Source organism: Thermobia domestica, chromosome 10 (assembly GCF_964235325.1).
Source record: "Thermobia domestica chromosome 10, izTheDome1.hap1.1, whole genome shotgun sequence".
NCBI classification, from domain to species: domain Eukaryota; kingdom Metazoa; phylum Arthropoda; class Insecta; order Zygentoma; family Lepismatidae; genus Thermobia; species Thermobia domestica.
In genome coordinates this window covers 203,506,406-203,527,285 of record NC_137463.1, presented here as the reverse complement: position 1 = coordinate 203,527,285, position 20,880 = coordinate 203,506,406, and the positions used below count along the sequence as shown (strand labels likewise).

Sequence of the window (20,880 nt, the reverse complement as noted above, 5' to 3'; positions counted from 1 at the left end):
ATATATATATATATATATATATATATATATATATATATTGTGCCTTCTTGACATTATCAACTTGTCATTATCTTCAGACATTATCTTGACATTATCTTCAGAAATCATATTTTATAAGTGATGTTGTATTCCTCGGTGCAAGTTGATTTTAGGAAGACATAACCGTTATAGCTATAAATGCAACATTTTATGAAAAATATTATCCGTGTGAAAAACTCGCACCAGCATGTTCTAGATTTCTGTATATACTGGTTCAGCGCAGCGTGAAGCTATGAGCCTGCGCGGTAGTGCACATGAATGAAGTTTTATTTATAGCATTACATCAGACGTAGACGTACGGTTTAAGGTGGAATCCGAAGTATCGTAATGTGATCAGGTTTCAATACTCTCTCACCGGGAATCGAACCCGGGAGCATATGCATCAAAGGCGCGTACTAATCACGAAATTAGCGGGGAGAGCCTGGCCCGTGCTGTTGCGTATATATTTGATTTTGATGTAATATAGTTCATATATTTTTTTTGTTGTTTTCTAACAATTCACACTGTTTTCGTTTAAAATAATCCGAAATTATTCGAGTTTAACTTCCTATTCTAATCCCCTCCCCTTTTTGAATAACATTCCACAATAATTCGTAAAAATGATTCAGTTTTTATGTAGTATGGTGCATATGCTGTTTGTTTTTCCACAGTCTCTGCTGCTTAACGTTCAAACCAGTAAATTGTGTAGGAGTGCACTAACTCTCCTCCCCTTTCGAAAAATATATGTATGTTCCAGGATAGTTTTGGTTTTATTTGTAACATTAAGAGATGCTTACGTTAATTCGTTCAGAGTGGTGAAAGGGTAATGTGATAAAAACACTAGTATTAAATGAGATTCCGCAGTATAGTTTTGAATGACATATAGATTGAGCAGTAGAGTGAAGAAGAAAAAAGTGCCTGACCAATCAATCGTTGCCAAACTGGTTTGAAAAAAAAGGTGTACAAATTCTGGGCGATAAAGCAATCACCTTGAGGTATCACTTTCTAGAAAGTTATTTTTTATTAAAGTATATAGAGAGTGGTCATATACTCCCTTGTAACGTTTAAAACTATTTGACAAAATTAGTGTAATTTTGTAACGCATACACCAGCAGGGGGGATTATTTGACATACTCCAAAATTCCATCCAATTAATAGTGTTATCAGCCCAGTATAAGGTTTTATTGTTTGCTCCCGACGTAAGCATACAGAAAATATAGTTTCACTCCACACTATGTTGTGCTTTGTTTTTCGGTAACTTCTGGCCGGATCTGAACCAAATTTAATACGCAATTACCAACAGAAAATGATCAATACGCCTATCATCTAAGGAATGAACGCTATATTTGGTGGCCGAGACTGGCTGCGATAGGCTCGGTCTGTACGTGGTGTTTTATTTTTTGGTAACTGTTAGTCGGATCTGATTAAAATTTCGTGGACAAATAGCCCATCGTCTAAGGAATAAAGATCCCCATATTTGGTGGCCTAGCCATGACAGGCTCAGCTTCGCAACAGAGACTGTGTTCCGCTGTTTTAAATGTCTTTAAATCAGGGTGTTATATATTTCAAATCTACATGTTAAACAAAAACTTATTATGCACACTCATTTTGCAGTGTTATATTCTAAGGACGCTACAGTATCACAAATATTCGTAAATATCAAAATTTTAGAGGTCGCTACAGTAGTAGTAAGCAGTAGGGTACGCAGAATTTCGTCAAGGCGGGTTTCAAACCCGTATTTTTTATATCCTTTCAGGATACGCATGATTTTTGTATATAAATCTTAATAGTAAATGTTTTAATTTTCCATGTTTTGCTCAAGCTCAGTTTAAACCACGAATCCACTCCCCCGTTTGTGTACGTCACTGACAAGTGAGGCGGACATGTCAGTGCATGTTGGGAGCAATATGTTGTCGAATACTGTGAATATATGACTTATTTCTAACGAGTAGGAGCAAAGTTGTCTGTATTCAGAAGGGTTTACTTCGAGAAACTGGTTCAACATCGCTTAAAATTATGTACTGAGAACTTGTTGCAATTAAAGCCACCAAAATCTATTGCTTGATAAAACAATTTCCTACAACTACGTCATTTTAAGTAGTGTAGCTATCTCTACCCTTATTTTCATATCTTTGGATTGGGTCGAGATCTCAAATTGCTGTACACAACATTATCATCTTTGTTTACTGGAAATTATCTATGCGATTAGATGTGATACTTATCTAAGCACTTTTTCGAAAGCGTTTTTTGCAGAAGGTAAATGTCACTTAATCATTACCTGTTAATCATCATCAAACTATTTAAACTTGAAAAAATAATGATAACAAAATTAAAAATTACTTATATTAAATTGAAGTTAACTACTTTATTACATTATTCCACGTATGATCCAGATTCCTGCTGTGTAGGTTCAATTCGGGTCTTCTTGCTCTTTCATTATTTTGGAAGCCTGTAAATGGGTTTAAATAATCTTACAGTGGTGGACTAAAAGCAGTTACAGAAGTAAAGGCAACAGTTTGTTTGCACAAAGACGTAAAAGTGGTGAGTAGAATTACAGAAGTGTACCGTGAAACATTTTGTGCCGATTTTCTGTTTACACGTTTTGGATAAATATAATAATATAGTCAAGAAATAGATTCCGGCTAGCAACCCATCTGCACTTGAGGATTTCTGAAAGGATCAAAATATTGCGAGAATAATGACATAAACATGAATGGAAGTTAAGGGTTCAAGGTAAGATTTTGAGTTTTAAAATACGTACCTATGAGCATAGTTTAGTAATTGCATATAACTTTACATTGGTTCGGCAACACTGCTAATCGGATGGAATTGCGGAGTATGTCAAACAATATTCAATATTTCAGCGGTTTTTATCATCTTGGTTTAAAAGTTACAAGCGTTTCAAGGTAAATGGTCCACCTTGTATATGTTTTAATAAAGACAAGTTTTCATGAGAGTGCGACACCTAACTTACAATTTTTATACATTTTTTTTTAAAAAACTAATTTACCAACCAGTAATCGGTTACGCACTTTGAAATTCAGTGATCTTTTATTTCGCTCCACCCTATTGAGCAGTTATTACAGTTAAAGAAACTTTACTGTTGTTACAGTATAGCTTACAGGGAAAGAAAGCAACTTGAAATGTAAGAGAAACAGTACTTCAGGTGTCATAAATGTTTTCGTTGAATGTTGTATAATAATAATGATAATAATAATAGAAATAGAAATAGGGTCTGTGTATCATGGATTTGTTTCTGTGGTGGCAGTTACGTTTGGAGTATGAAATTTATTTTACAGTTCACAGAGGCCATTGTTGATTGGGTAGATTGGAGTTTAGCACCCCTTTTCAGGACATAGGCTATATGAGACGTGGACCTACATCTTAACAGAGGATTTGGGGTCGCAGTTACTTAAGGTAGAGCGTGGGACTTATTACTTGATCCGAGCTTCCGCCGAGTGGAGTTCGTCGTAGACACACTCCGTTTGCTTGGGTTTTCTCGAGGTTCTCCCACTTTCGTCATTTCACTATTATCATCACCATCTCCTTCAACCTCGGTGTATAATCATGAAATATTAAACTGAGATGAAAAAGTAGCTTTCCTTTAGAGCTTCCATCGGAAATTGAATCCCAGGGCCTGTGCACTTAAGACGCTCGCGCTAGCCTCTAGACTGGTGGAAGAGCCAAGGTCATTATTAACAATGATAATAAACAGCAGTGAAGGTACTATTCTACATTCTCTCTGAGGTAAATGTGGAAAAGCTTTAGACAAAAAAGAAAATAAAGTAATATAGTTATCCACGTGGCTTGGATTTGGGACCTTCAAATTGTGAGGCAAGGACACTAAGCATTTGCGTATATTCGCTCGGTGTAGTTTTATAATGTTATGGTTAATGTTTTAACGTGTGTGAAATATTAATTGAAATATCTTACTGGTTTTAAGTAGAAATGCAATGAAAAGCCGGCTTTTTTATTTTTATAAAATAAAGGAAATTTTAGCTTTGTACAATCTACAATAAAAAAGCCATAATTATTACATTTTCAGAGTATATATTGCTAACACTGTTGATTTCTTTCACTAAAATATTGTAATCGTTAAGTATTACTCTAATAGCTCTACGAACAGTTCGTTGGATCTAGAAAACTTACAGCGTTCACCGATTTCCTTTGATTCTTGAATATTTGTATTTTTTTTTTCTTCAGAAAAAAGTAATTGAAATGCTTCGTTTCGTGTTATAATTGAAATGTGTTATTATTTTTTTTCATTAAAATTTAAATATTTGAAAACGCTTAAAATTTCCAAGACAAGAAGATCCATGTTTTAAATTTTATTTTATTGCTTTCCTTTCCAAGTCTTTACTCCTCCAGTTTTATGTAAGCGAACATGAACGGTTAGCGTTCTCACATAGCGATTAATGTACGCGAGTTTACTATTCCCTGACTATATATCGTGACAGATATGTCCAGAGTTAGTACATCAGTTTTATCAGGCGGATGCTAAGAAGTTACATTTAATATATAGGACTGACAGAACCTCTTCCGAAATTCGTTTCACAGTTTTTTTTTTTTTTTTTTTAAACTGGTCTGCAATGAACTGTACAAAGAACAGATTCGTTCTAGGAATAATTATTCAAAACTTCTAGGTTACCTATACCTACATTTTTTCAAACGGGACCAACTTTTATTAGTCAGAATGTTGTACAGACCACCTTACTTGTTTCCTCTTTGAAGGCAAATTTATCTATTTTTTTTTAAACGTTTAAGCATATGCTATTATATTAGTATACTTGTGTTATTAAAATTCTCTCTATCTTTTTGTAGTGTTATTAATAGAAAGGAATACAAATTAGTTTCTTTCTAATAATTGAAGGCTATCAAGAATATTTTGTATTAGAATTTATGTAGACTGCAGACTTTACCTTATTGAAGTTAGTCTGTTATTTGTATTATCTGTTTCTGTTCGATATTCTCAACTACCTAGGCATATTGTGTGGTACGCAGTTTACTTGATTTTTTTATACTAATATTTAATCTAAGAGTACCAAAAGAGCAGACCTTGAGAACCACTGGTTATCCGCGAACTTTGAGAGACGCTGACTTACACGTTCTTTCTCCCTTGGCAGGTATTGCACCTAATTTTTTTTTTTTTTTTTTTTTTTTTTTTTTTTAATAATAATTAGACTGGACCAACAAAAATTTAGGAGGACATTGTTTCAGTTTTGATTGCAAGGACAAGAAGGAAAAATTAAAAGTTCTAATATGCAGAAATTATTTACGGTGCATGTTCATTATACAAAGCAGCCTATAAGTCGCTTGACATTAGGAGTTATTCAGTTCTCAGTTGGGGCGCGCGGTGGCTCAGTGGTAGAGCTTTCACCTCCGGTGCTTGGGGTCCCTAGTTCGATCCCAGCTCGCGCCGTTTGGACTTTGTGGTGGACAAACACCGTGCTCGTGGGTTTTCTCGGGGTTCTCTCGTTTCCTCCCACTTTCTTCATTCCACCATTTCACTCATCTCTCATCATCACCGTCTCCTTTAGCTTAACCGGCATAAGCGTGGAACGTAAAACTTAAAGATTTCATTTCAGTTCAGTTCAGTTCTCAGTTGACTAGAGTAGCAGTAACTGATTGACGTGAACAGTACATTGTAAGAGGTGATTTTATAAAAGATATAAACATTGTTATATTGGTAATTTTACAAATAAGTTCACAGTTAATAGGAATTTATCAAAGGATGGACGTGTGTTTCTACATTATAAGTGGTGGGTACGTGACCACAGTTAACTTACGTTGGGCTTTTCTGTCTGGAAAATATTGAAAGTTTTTTTTTTTTTTCTTTCTTAAAAGTTCATAGATCTAGAGCATTTAAAAGGACATATACTTCTGAATTTGATAAATTATCATGTAATAACATTAAGAATGTAATATGTTCTTCTGCACATAATATATGTTATTTGCGCAGTGAAAGTAATGGAAGATGCTTTAAACACTTGCTTTAAGTAACCTAAGTTAATATTCTGATGCAGCTTATAACATTTGTGAGGGTAATGACTTAAACACGAATGGAAGTAGGGGTATAAGGCAAGATTTTAAGTATTAAATGAGTTTTTAATGAGGGTTTTCTAATATACGGAGTTTTATCTTCCTAATTTTGAGTGGCTTATGAGCAACTATTTTTGGTATGCATTTTGTCCCCTTCTCCCTTCCGTTAAGGTTCGCATCAGTGACACAATAAAAACCCAGTTTGAGGGAAGTGTTAACTATATTCAAAAAATTGATGTGGTCGGTTCAGTCGGTTTCATTTTCATTTTATTTGTAGAGATTTTACTGACTGTCGGCTTATTTGCAGCGCCGGATTTACGTATAAGCTAAACAAGCTGTAGCGTAGGGGCTCCAAAAATTAAAGGAAAAATTGAATGCATCTTTCCAAAATATAAGAAAAACAATAAATAAAGTAAAATCTACATATAGCAACAGTGCTTGCTTTGTGTAGGCTCCTATGATGTAAGTAATGAAACCCCTTCTGCCAAGCTGCTTCCTAATATCACTAGTTTCTTCATTTCTGTATATAGGACCCTACGTTCATCCGGACACACAAAGGCCCCCATTATCTTCAGTAGCTTAGGGCCCCACCAAACCTAAATCCAACTCTGCTTATTTGCACCTTATTATGTACTATGTTGTTGTTATGCATATTGTAGAGTTATTATATATTGTTATTTATGTTTAATAATGTAATTATTTATGTTTAATTAATAGATTACATTGCGTGATCCTGGAGGTTTGGATTTAGCTCAGACGCTTGTTCACTTTGATCTCGCAAGATACATAGGCATACCTCGTAGTCATGTACGAAACTCTGACAACATGGCAGAAATTGTGGATGGTTGCAAAGCTAATGATAATGATTTTATTGATGAGGATCCTGATGTTATTATTGATAGCGAAGAAGTACACGAGGTTTTTCCTATGAAGGAGAATGGCTGTGTTTCTCAATTAAGTGTGGAAGACAAGACTGACTCTACTGTACCTGATGAAAATAATCTCCCTGCAGCTAAGACTGATGAATGTGCCATAACTACATATCCTAATACACTGCCTCAATTGAAGGAACTTAACATGGAATGTAAGGTAAGAAGTGTTATTTTGTTGAATTCATGTTCAAATTACGTAATGTCCGTAGTTTTTGTCTCAAGTTGTTAATGCGCATTTTGTGGGACACTGTAATAGAAATGCCTATAAACCAATAATGTACAGTAAGATTTACCAACTCTATTATTATGACATTTCGACATACAATTAGGACTTAGCTTTAAGACTTCCTGATTTCTTCCTTGTAGTCAACTGAAAGATGATGATCAGGTTCATTAGATAGTCGGGAGCGAAAGTATATAACCAGTGCAAGTTCGGTTCATTCGGACTTGCGCAGGATTTATCATAATTCTTTAATGAAAAATGTCCATCAGCAGGAAACAAGAATTGTAATACAGCAAATAGCGTGTTTGTCAATCAAGTCTTATCTTACTTACAAGTTTTTTTTTTCTTTTCTTCTTTTTCAAAGAAGTTTAGCTTGCCAACCAGAACTCCTTTATATTTACTTTTGTCTATCCGTGTGTCCTTCCATCTGGGAGACAAATCTCTCCAGATCTACTTGATGGATCACCATCAATTTTGTTCAAGATATAGAGGGTCAGGAGTTAAGAGTGATCTTTCTGCTATGAAAATCAACTATTTTCGATTTTAACGTTGATTACTATAGAGCAAAAATGGTAGCGAGTTCCAGCCGTATATACTAACTGCTGAGCCACGAGGGAGCTCTTCTTCCAATGAAGTAAGCGTCCTGAGAATACATTTTATCTCCATCCGTAACACTTTACTAAAACCAGAAGTCATAGAAATCCACTGTAACTTTTAGTTATAATATTGATCTACATAGAGTAAAACCGGAAAGAGGTTTTTGTTAAATCAATTCAGACCAGAAGTGGCAGAAATCAACCACTGCTGGTTTTAACGTTGATTAATATAGAATGAAAACGGTAATACATAGCGAGAAGTGGTTTTCTGCAATCCTTGAGGATCCAAACTGTATATATTTCATCTCCACTGTAATCTCTCTGCTAAAACTGGAAGTAGTAGAAATCTACTACTACTTCCAGTTTCAATAATAATTGAGAAAATATCAGGCCATTCAAACCAAATTCCTTCACGCGGTGTACGTGTGACACTTCTACTTCTTGACCACCTCCTTGTTTTTTATGCACACGAGATGGCGGAAAATGAAATTCTAACAAATTAGACAATTTGTACGTGAGTTGCCCACGAAGGTGTCAGGGAACACTGGAAATAGTACGGTTAATCATATATTCAATATTGGACGCAGTAGATAAAAGAGAGATTCACAGATTACAATCAACGAATAGTTAAGCGTTAAGGTCCGTTTTATGCTTTAGATTCTAGTTGAATAGGAATTGCTTAAGATGTAAACCTCACAAGATCAGTTACTGATAAATGTTCTACTATTCAGTGATTAGATAATTTAGCATTAAAGAACGTGTGACATTTAGGTAATAGTTGAAGAGGGATTGTTTAAAACTGGAAGTCACTCGTAATTCATTGATTCCATTACTGCATTTATACTTTTTTGTATATTTTTTCTTGTAGGAAGATCAACTATCAGGCTTTCGCATGATGTGTTTGGAGCGAGATCAGATATTACTTGTGGACGTCTCTGTTGTGCTTACTCCAACGGAAATAGTGATTCGTCCATTATTTCACGAACTTCACTCTCAGGAGGTTAGTGCCTATTGCGTTTTGTTATAACCACTGTTATGTACTACAATTTTCTTATTTTTAGAGAAGTAATTTTGTTGCTGCTGAATTCTTACTTGCAAATAAGGTTTTGAGTTGCAACACGGAATAACGTGAAAAGATTTAAGCGTTAGTGTGATCCACGAAATTTAGTTATAGTATTATATTTCTTGCATTGCATGGAATTAACAGACGATTTCTCTGAAACCATAGAATTTCATGTAAATTGCTGTAAATAATGTTTCTGTGAAGTATTTATTGTATTTGCAGTCTAATTGTTATTAATCTAGACAGTATGTCTATCATAACCATTAGCATCGGTATCAAGTGAATAAAAATACTGAAAGTAACTTGAAAAATCATTTAAAATTAATCTCTTCCCTGTATCTTTTGCAAGTTGTTTTAAGTTGTACAAAAGTTAAGTTTACAGGAAAGCTAAAATGTACAATAGGGAGTAAGTGCTTTATGTGTTTTGGACAAGTTAAGTGTAAAAAAGTTACAGTGGTTTTTCTTTCAAGTAAAATTTATAGTAAGTTAAAAGAAACGGCCAGTTTTTTTTAAATCATTTTTGAAGGAGCACTATCGAAAAAACAATAAAAACAAGGACATTCTTAATTTAGATTAACGCAACAGAGAAAAGATTCCAAAAGTGAATAAGTGCGGGTAATAACAAGTGATAATTAAACTCGGATGATTTGTTACCTTCAAATTTTCAAGGGAAGCAACTCTTTAAGATGAGTATAAGGAAGTGACAAGAAAATAAGGCGTTGAAAAAAGTTCCGGAGAGTGATATTATGCAGAAAAATTTGCACAAGATACAGAGGAAAGTTTACATTTATTTCTGTGTTACGTATCCACCACCATCTATTAGTGGATAATGTACTATGTTTTCTTCCACAGATGAATAACATGATACAAAATTTTGAATATCTGACCAGCGTTATGCAAGTGGAAGCACCAACCCAGCCTTTATTACTGCAGCCAGAAAGACGTAAGTGTTACAGTTTATGCATAATTCTGTTATTCATTGACGCAATAACTAAGTATATCTTGGTGTTTCATAAAGCTGGTAAAATTAGCATTTTAATAACGAATTTTAGAGGAAATACTCATGACAATTACTAGTTTTGTCGACTACGTTACATCCCCAAATCGTTACCAGACTAAATGGATTTGGATTTCATTTTTTGAGAAATGGAACACTTCTAGGAGGAACTTTATTGTGAAGAACTAAACAGGATCTTGTTTCTTACAATATTTTATTTATATTTCTGTTTTGCGCTCTGGTGTAGTTAGTATATATAATTTTTTTAATGTTGACTTATCGTCGTGAAGCGATTGATCAGTTAGTTCAGTTGAGAGAGAGCAAACTACTATGTAGAAACACAAAAATAAAACGCTAATGGAAACCGATATGACGATCACATATCATCCAAGTACAAGCTATCTGGTCAACCATAATCTTTCCTGTAAAACAAGTGTGTTTTAATTTTCCCGGGTTAGGGAAAACATTTTAGACTTTTCGTATTCCATTTTTCAAGATTTAAATAAGTCACAAATTTGAAAATGAAAGATGCGGATAAAACTGGTAATAAAAGAGCTCAAAGTTTGACTCTTTGTCCCTCCTTCCAAGTATTAGGGAGGGGGTTTTACAAGAGGAAGATATAGAGAAATGTATAAGTGATAGTGATCGAACAAATTAAGTAGTATATTGCTGTGCGCCTATAACCTATTCGCCTATAATTTCAAATGCATACAGAATGCTTTATCTGGGTGCGTACAGAAAAGCCCCTGCAACTGTTAACATTTCAACATATTTTTTTTTCTTTCTTTCTTCGAAAATGTCAAAGTTTAGTTTAATGTAAAAGGGGTCGTAACTTCTTTCGTACCAACCCAGATGAAAAATATCCATATACTAAAGGCGCATAACAATATATTTCCTAATTTGTTGGATCACATACAGGCAACTAATGTAAATGTAATAGACATATTTTAAAACAAAATATCTTAATAGTAAAGTACTAATGACCAATAGCGCAAATTTTTTTTCCAGATATTACTGTAGAGCAAATAAAAACTACACATTAGAAATTTATAGCAAATTTAATTCATGTACAGTTCTGTTTTTGGCTTGAAATCTCAATTCGTCAAAGAAAATTCATACTTGTTGGATTCATTTTCGTTTGTAGATAACACAGGTTTTCGATAATGGCAAAATCTACAGAAATGGCGAGAAAGACATACAGGCATTGGGCAAAATTATGAAATCACCTAATGAATTGCATGGCTGATTTGAGATTTTTATTACAATCGAGTTTGTAGGTGACGCTACCGTTTTTGTCAAATTCAGTTACCGGTACAACGTCCTCAACGCGTGCCAAACTTTATTTGTAATCGAGACAACGTTCTTTGCAGTTGTTAATAAATCATGCTATAGATATAGATATTCAAACGCGGACAAATTCGTGAGGTCTGTAGTTTGGATGCCTCCGTAACCAAGGTAGCGGAAGTTGTTTGGTATATTGCGAGGCATAGCATGTAAGATTACGACCGCATACAAGAGGACAGGAGAAACTGCATCTGTGGAACACTAGCGTGGATGGAAATGCATGTGAGGCAAACGAACAGTGCGTAGGATTGTGATGAAACAAAGACGACTACAGTTGCAAAAGAGACTGCTGAAGTGAGTACCACGCTCACAAATTCTATCAAAACACCCTCCATAAGCAAGATATTTGGGGCATGCAAGCTTCAATTTCAAAAGCACTCATCACTGATCGAAGTGTTACTTGAAGGAGCAATAGCGTCAAAAGTAATAAACCTGGACTATGGAGTAATGGAAGACGGTCATTTGGTCGGGTGAGTCAACTTTCGCAATGTTTCCATTTTCTAAGTCCAACTTCGGGTATTTTCGAAGAAAAATAAACCAGGTTCGGACCTCCAAGTCAACCTTTGCAATCGGGAAAAAATGTGCAGATGTGTTTTTCCTCTTTTAAATGTAGTAAGGCTTATTACCAAGTGTAGAAAGAAAGCAATTGATTGAAATATTTAATGATACAGTATTTCGAAACCTTGTATTAATGACAGCACATGCTTGTTTGTCATTTAACTTTCCATACATAAAAGAACATTTAGATATGTAAAGGAACCTATCCATATGTAAAGAATGCTGAAAGTTATGGCATAGAAATAATTCGCGCCTGCGTAGTAAAATAAAAGTCAAAGTAGAACGAAACCAGCGTTTGCAATGAATATGAATATCATTGTCTGGAAAGCCCGTTATACATCGCTAGAAGCAGGTTACCAAGAGTGTTTGTGTTAGCTCAGTTGTAAGCCATTGGATTTCAGATCGTAAGTTCGATGCGTGAGTTCGATTCTCATCTGGGTCAATTCTTTTTTATGAAATTCTATTTTGCTCAATGCATGAAAATTACATTAAAATACATCAGGTATATATATATATATATATATATATATATATATATATATATATATATATATGTAACATATAATTATTGCAGAACATAAGTAATTATTATGTTTAAAACTAGCAGCGTTCACCCCGCTTCGCTGCGGTCACCCCGGAACGCAATAAACTTTGTTACTTAGATAATTTTTACTTTTTCGCTTTCAAGTGATATGATAAAAACCATAGAAGATTGCAGTAAATCTTAACATTATATCGCCTGTCATTTATGTTAACCCGCCCCGCTTCGCTGCGGTCATCCCGGTGCTGGCATATTGTAAAAGTGTCTGTAAAAATAAGCAAATCAATTAAAAAATTTTAAACAGAAGATTCAAGCTATTTTCCGCTGTATATCGCCTGTCATTTATGTTAACCCGCCGAGTGACACGGTCATGCGGGTTGCATATAAATACGTTTATTTTTACCTATGATGAACTAATAACAAAGGATTTGTACGTTATGGACACTTGAATGGTCAATTATCTCAAGACACTGGTAATTAAAAATTAAAGTGATATGATAAAAACCATCTAGGGTCCAAATCCTAATAACCCCCCAAAAATGAAAGAAATTGGTTCAGCCGTATTAGCGTGATGAGCGGACAAAGGATTTTGTACGTTCTCTTTTATATATATAGATATAACATCTGAGATAGATAGAGATTATCCAGTCGGATCGTGATCGTGGTTCAAGACAAACAACTGAATAGCACCTAAATGCGCACAGGAAATTTCCGAGCACCAAAGATCACGTGAAGAGACTGAAATTGTCCTTAGAATGAAAAGCCTTCACGTAAGAGTTACAGTTCACTACTCTGATATACTTTTGTAACATGGAAGTCATATGTTTTATTACATGGCGATATCTTGGTCGCTATCTTTATTATATATATATATAAGTGCATGTGTGTATGTGTGTGTGTGTGTTTCAACATAATTCTGATATGTCTAGAGCAAAACGATCGATATTGGTAACGGATACATAGTTTCGGGGTCGCTTAGGTAGTCTTTTCACGTGATCTAATGGGAATCGGGAGCACTGGTCTGGAACCACGAACCGACTTTGGATATTCTATGTTTATATACTTTTTATCGCTGGGAACATATTTCAAGAACGTAATAGCATGCTGTAATGAGAATGTTGAGAAGTAACTTTTATATGACAAATAGCAGCAAATAAATACACTACGCAACTTATTTATTGCTATTAAGCGATTTTCTTAATTTGTATTTAACATTCTCATTTATAATACCGACGTACTGTGAACACGTATGTCAGTTGTTTATATATATATATATATAACTGATGTGGAACAGCATGTACATGACCATTGTGATTTTAAGTAGAACATGTTTTGAGAAAAGCAGAACGGAATCCATAGTTGAAGCTCCGCTACCTATTGAGCTATTAACGTATTGTCCGTTTCAATACATAAGAGCCTTGTCTCTCACCACTACCGAAAGAGGAACCGAATCCTTGTTAGGACAGTGGTTGTTGCCAAATGTCTGATGACATTATTTAGAAAAAGAAACGAAAGAAAAAAGAAGGAAGAAAAACTTTTCCCTTTTCTAACCGAGGGTCGTCTATTGTTTTCGTAGATTTATGGCCTGTTGACAATGGACGTAGCCGTGTGGGTGTACCTTGCGTTTCCAAGAATTGAGGTTCACTTGTTCTGAAACGAGTATACCTTCGGGTGTCATTAGAAAAGATGGTTATTTTATGTTTTAGAAATTATCCAGAATTAAGGAAGCTTCATTGAAAAATGACGTAAATATGTTCATATACTTGCCTGATTCTTCCAATTGACTTTTTCCTCCTCCATCCTGCCATCTGAGTTACATTCCAGTCATAGATCTCCCAGGACAATAGTATATTGGGAATGGATCTTTTCTGAGTTCAGTATTCAGCATGTCTGTGTCACACCAAGTGTTAAAAGAGCGTTATGAAATATGTATGTAAGAACAATATGTAAATTTATGTGACCAAGGTACCGAAATGTGGTCACAGGTGATTTTAATATTTAAAATACTAGCTGAACCTGCGCTTTCTACACAACGCATCATTCACATATAAGCATGAATCTCCTTGTTATTCCTCACATCTGTACATGTCCTTTTGCAGACACAAGTGAAAGATGTCTTCATAAAAATCGGCAAGAGATACCGTAAAGGGAAGATTTTTTTTCGATTACTTTTTCAACATCTCGAACCGTTTGCAAGATTTGATCCAACTTCCGGTTGGAGTTTTTAATTCATGTATGATCAATGTTTTTTTTCTTCTTGCATATAGTATGTAATAAGCAAATGCATAAACTAACTAACTGTATGGCCTATGGACCCAGAGGTTCAATGCTGCGTTTACAGAAACTCTCCACTGACGTCTATCCTTAGCCAATTGAATCCAGTTTCTACTTTGTATTCCCATTTCTGCGAGATCCATCTTAATATTGTCCTCCCATCTGCGCCAAGGTCTTCCTAATGGTCGTTTTCCGGCTGATGAAGTTCCTCGTTATGAAGTTTCCGCCATTCCCTATTCCCGTTTCTCGGGTCCGAATATTCGTCTCAGGATCTTGTTCTCACTTTCAATGTATGTTCTTCCTTTCGGGTAAGCGACCATGTTTCGCAACCATACAGAACAACAGGCATTATTATCGTTTTATATATTTGAAAATAAGCTAATACATTACACATACAATCAATTATAATGTCAGTGATATATAGTGTTCATTCGACAAAACACTCCAAACAATAAAGATTCAACTTAGACTGGAGAAATAGTTATCCTTCGTTTTTCATTATAATTTGCCCATGAAAACGCCTGAGAAATATGCAACCTCTATATACAATTATGTGGTGTTGGAATGTATAAGGGATAGGATATGATGCTTTAGCTTCTTTTTTTAATTTCAACACTTCCAATGTACCCGTAAAAATGTAATAAAGAAATAATGGCCATGTTTTTTAAATATTCAATTAGAACTGGACAATCTACGCAAAGTTTGCAATCGATTAGTGAAAACGTCATCTTTCTAGAGCTGTAGTTTCCGAGATCTCACTGTTGAAAGGATTGGCCACAAACATATAAACATAGTTTAAAAGAACTCGGAAGATGGAAGCATAATTTACATGCACTGATTTTAGAGAAGGCTTATTAAAATACAAAGGCTTTGAACAATAATTTTATACCAAACTTTATGAAAAAGATATTGTTAACTAATTTAGACTATTTAAAGTACAAATACTCAAAATGTTTGTCTGTGTTAAACGTGAAATCACACATAACCGTAAATGAAAGATTTGAAAGCCAAGGAGTGAAGGCTAGGGTGCTACTATGTAAGAAAATTCTGAATGATGAATATTTTAGAAGTAGAAGTTAAATCCTAGTGGTTTCCTGCATGGTTTAGTTATTTGTGGAGAAGGTTTGGAGATGTTCATGTTTAATGATCACTGACAAAGGGAAGATATTTCATATTTAGGATGAATTTGATGTGCACATCAGTCTCGAGGCAACAATTAATATGTATAGAAAAGAAATAAGTGAATTTGATAGGTGATTCTCTATACTAAGACTGTAGGAATTGAAACGCACGACTGGCGGATGTCTCCATGCTTCACTGCCATTCTTAGTTTCCGGGGAGAGGCTACCTCCGCCAGATATAAGATAAATCGAAATTATATGTCATTCTTGCACAGGGCACGTAATTTAGCAAGTAATATACTAGTGCAGTCCCCCCATTACCCGGAGAAAATCTGGAAGAAAGTCTGTTCTCGTGATCAATAGTTTGTGTCCTGCTGCTGCTGTGGTAGCCATGTTGAATTGGTGTTACCAACAACAGATTCTTATTTTATGGATCAGGAAGCTTCCAAACATCAGGGTCATGCCATTTTATCTGACGGTTTAAAAATTACGTTCCTCAGGTCAGAAGAGCCCCCTTTTCAACTTGAAAGGAGAGACCCTTTATCATATCGAACATTAAGCGTTTAAAATAGTAAACCTTGCCGAATTTCATGCCACTTTATTAAGGTACGAAAATACAATGAAAATCAGTGATGTCTCGCGTAATTTATAAAGCAATAAACATTTAGATGTGCACTGACTTCTGCACTTAATCATATTTTTTCTTTTCTTTTCTAGAGCAACCGTGTTGTGTTTGTTATACGAATGATGATGCATGGTATCGAGGTGTCATCATTGATATATACGAAGACGAAGACCTGCTCAAGGTGTATTATGTGGATTATGGCAACGTAGAAAATGTGCCTTTAGAACGGTTAGTAACAAAATTTGTACATTAATATAACATTATAATGGTAGCACTAAATTTCATTTGATTTTTTTTTTTTTTTTTTTTTTTTTTTTTTTTTTTTTTTTGTCTATATTATTTCAGTGAGACTACACAAGTGTATGCTTCAGTATATATTACAATAATGTTATTATATTAGCAATTATTGTCAATTCTTTAACATTATGATAGTGGTGCCTAGTCATGCAGTTTCTTCTCCAGTTTGCCTAAATTAAATTAAATTTGCTCCCGTAATGCGAAATTTATACTTTTTGAGGTTTACGTCGTTTGGCAAGAAAGTTATTGTATGTGCAGTTGAGTTTATTTCTAAAAGTTTTGTAGAGTAAATGGCTGTAGATAGTATAAACTCCTCTGAAAACTGTAGAGGATCACGTGAAACTTACATTTATTTCTGCTTCTAGGAGATTTCAATTTTGTCCGGTAGATTTCGAACGCTAGAGAATGTTTACTGCTCTCTAACTACGCGATGTGTAAATTGTAGCATTCTACTATTATACACTTTTGTTTCTGTGGTAGAAAATGCGATATGGATAGCCAGCGTTAAAGTCACCATTATCGGTGGAGGTGTTAATGGATTGATTCCATTAACGACCCTGGCCGAGATAACGCTCTGGCTGTGTATTGCAAAAACATAATTCAAAAATTCGCTTTCATAAAAGAGAGCTATATTGCTCTCCTGTAGCCTACATATATAAGCTAGGGACAGTAATATGAGTAAAGTGATCCCTTTAGAGAAGTCGCACGTTCTGTTTTGTTGAATTGGTTCTGAAGAGGTAAATTCAAGTGGGAGAATATTACCAAATTCGAATATAATGGAACTGACATATAAGCCACAGATTATTCTTCTACAGGATTCTGTAAATTTCTTTACTTAGTTAAAATCACTTCTACTTTGGATATTTACTAAATTCTTCATTTGGGTTAAAAAGATTTTTTTCAGTAAGTTTTATTACATAATATTATAAGAAACATCATTGGATTTTACCAAGCTCCATTTCATCATTCAATTTCCTGCAAGGTAAACCTCAAATTATTCACATTCTCATTACAAATTTACTACTCGGTACGTATCAGTTGCATGATCCTAATAACTGGTCATATTACCTAGCATTCTGGAAAATTCTACTTCTTGGGTGTGAAGGGAATTTCCATTAGTATACTACTTTTTGTACTATTTTAATTTCCAATTCCGTATTTATAAAATGGCAAAAATAAACTATTTGTAGACAGTAGAAAGGATCACGCACGAAGTTTTAATTTCGTCCGGTAGATGTCAACCACTGGAAGATGTGTGCTGCAATCTAACGACGAGATATGTGACTTAAACTATCTTTTTTTCAATGGTAGAAAATGGGATATGGACAGCTACCGTTCAAGTTATCGCGTGGAGTAACGGACAAACGTAAGCCATCGCTACTTGCTAAGATATTAATGGATTGACTGCATTAACCAACTTGGACGATAAAACCGCTCTAGCCTGTCTCAAAAATAAATAAATAAAAGTAAGAAAATCCGTTCGATGCTTATCGTGTGAAGTAACGGACATACTAACATTACCTTACTATAATTCTCATTTGCATGATTTTAATAACGGCATAAGCTTTGTGTTACAAATAAAAACTTAAAATGAAATATGAACATACTTTGTAATATCTCAAATTGTGGTGGTGGTTTGGTATTTAATTACGCGATGATTTTACCTTGCAGGATTCGGAAAATGAAGCAGGATTGGATGTTGCTTCCCGTCCAAGGTATCAGATGTTTCCTGTCAGGTGTCAGCGTTCCAGAAACTGTGGATGAGCAGGCACTTGTAGCCCGTCTACCTGAATGTTTGCTCCAGTCCTCTGTGTTGGTCTATATCAAGGTTGGTTGTAATTTCTTGATATATATATAAAAAAAGTTTCAAAGTGGACCATCCGTATATTCTATTCAGTAATCGGTGTCGTAAGTCCATTTTGATTACTGCATGGTATTTTGTTTTAGTATTTTCATACTTTTACATATTTGACAAAATATAGTCATTCGATCTCATATAGTTATACCGATTAAGACACGTGTGGTTCATCTAACAGTTTTGGGTAACATCTACATAGAATTGAAAAAGGCAGAAAATATTTGGGAGGGAGAAGAGAAATAATGTTTATACGGTATTTATAAATCGAAATACATGTACACTGATAGCAACACTAATGAAGTTGAGCATGCGCAGTAGGGTGCATCGAATTTCCACTTTTTTAAAATTCTGCTTACCCATAGTGATATTTTTTTTTGCGAAATGGGCTCCATATAACGTGTAAAAATTGCAAGTCGATTGGTCAATACCTTTAGGTGCCACCAACGGCCGAAAAATTTTAAATTTTGTTAAGAAATAAATGTCATTTTAAAAAATGTAAAATATGTACTTTTATGAAATATGGTTATCCTATGTGGTTTCGTTTCTGTAAAAAGTCTATATTTTACTTGAAAAAAATTTCAGCTTGATGATTCAAGTCATTCAGGTGCCACCAGTGGCTTAAAATATGGACAAATGTAGTGTTGTAAAAAAAACGGTTTTTTTTCTGTGAAGTTTTTTTCAATAAAAAACATTGTTCTTTTTCATGTTTTTTTTTCAAATGTCTGTTTTTTTTCTGGCAGCTATTATTTATTGATGTATGTTGAAGATTATTGAAATAATCAATAGAACTTGAGTCGAAGCCTTCGTAACTTACAAATCGTTTGTTTCCTTGTACATATACGAGCAAAATCGTGTGATTATTCCTTTCGGACCCAGATCATTTTTGGCGTTTTCATACTTTGTCAGTTAGTGACGTATTCCTCAAAAACCATTTACCCTATTGATATGGTTAAGACCTTGTTTTTTAGAAAAGGAATGTGGCTATTTTTTGGTGTACGTTACATTGCAGTGTTGCGAGCGGGTGGGAAATTACTGAGGGAAATGTAGGGGTGAAAATTTACAAAAAATCCCTAACCGAAATTCAAGATTTTTTGTATCTAGCACCACTGTTGCCATATGGGTCTAACTCACCTAAAAAGATTCTTTGGTGCGTTGACAAGGTACAGTGAAAACCTGAAGTCGCTTGCTTCCATTCAAAGAGAGAAAGAAAAAAAATCTGTTTCCATACACATGAAATTTTGACACTTTTTACGCCTCAAAAGCAAAAATCAACACATATGCCGACGCTACAGCTTCTCTAATTATCCTATTTGAAACTTTTTATGGTGTGTTCTGTAGGCTAAAGAGAAGGCTTTCAGGTAGTGGTACATTTGTTCCAACGTAGTGGGCAAGAGGGAAATAATAGAGGAAAAAGGGAAATTTGCCGAATTTTTCACTTAAAATCGGGAATTAATTGTTTTGGCTGGAAACATTGCCATAAAACATACGTAAACTATCTGATTGTAAACCTTGGTACCCTAAGAATGTATCCTACAAGTATCATTGCGGTATCTAACAAAGTAAACATGAAATTTAAAAAAAAATCTCATTCTAACTCAGAAATGCACAATTTTCTTACCATTTACAGAACATGGTTTATTATAAGCCACAAGTGTACTTTCCCTAATTATTCTACCGAAACTTTTTATGGTGCGCTGTGTCGGCTAAGGACGAGGCTTTCAGACAGTGGTACGTTTGTTCGAATGTAGCCAACAAAAGGGAAATAATAGAGACAAAAAGGGAATTTTTCCAAAATTTCCTCCTAAAATCGGAAATTAAAATTTTCTGTAGCTGGCAACAGTGCTAGCAGACACACACAAACTATCTTAAAAGAAGCTTTGGTATCCCTATTATATACCCTACAAGTATTGTGACGATATCCAATAAAGTAAGCAGATCATTAAAAAATATTTCAGTCTACGTAAAAAAAATCAATTATCTTTCCACTTAGAGAAGAAGGTCTACTGTAAACCTCAACTGTACTTCCCCTAACTATCGTATTGAAACTTTCTATAGTGTGTTGTGAAGGGCAAAGACAAGACTTTCAGATACTGGTACTTTTGTTCCTATGTAGTCAACAAGAGGGATATAGTAGACAAAACAGTAATTTTCCCCTAACATCTTGAATTAAAATTTTCCGTAGCTGGCAACACTGCTACCAGACAGACGAAAACTATCTTAAAATAATCACTGGTACATTACTAATTTATCCTACAAGTATCATAGCGATATTTAAGAAACAATGCTTTTAATTACCAAAAATATATTTCGATAAACAGAAAAGTAGGGAAAATCAAAAGTTAGAACCTAAATCCGAATTTTTCGTGCGTCCCCTAATTACTCCACTGTAAAAAT

General features: G+C 34.6%; 1 protein-coding gene across 2 annotated transcripts in view; it reads left to right on the top strand.

The window, feature by feature from the left end:
• The window catches only part of LOC145662937 (tudor domain-containing protein 1-like), a 125,397-nt gene that overhangs the window by 92,738 nt on the left and 11,779 nt on the right, over nucleotides 1–20,880 (top strand). For both annotated transcript variants that reach the window (XM_081728964.1, XM_081728965.1), the window contains 5 exons: nucleotides 6,775–7,146; nucleotides 8,677–8,808; nucleotides 9,724–9,814; nucleotides 16,424–16,559; nucleotides 18,300–18,456. In XM_081728964.1, the coding sequence (XP_081585090.1) occupies nucleotides 6,775–7,146; nucleotides 8,677–8,808; nucleotides 9,724–9,814; nucleotides 16,424–16,559; nucleotides 18,300–18,456 (888 nt within the window). The remainder of the gene's footprint in view (nucleotides 1–6,774; nucleotides 7,147–8,676; nucleotides 8,809–9,723; nucleotides 9,815–16,423; nucleotides 16,560–18,299; nucleotides 18,457–20,880) is intronic.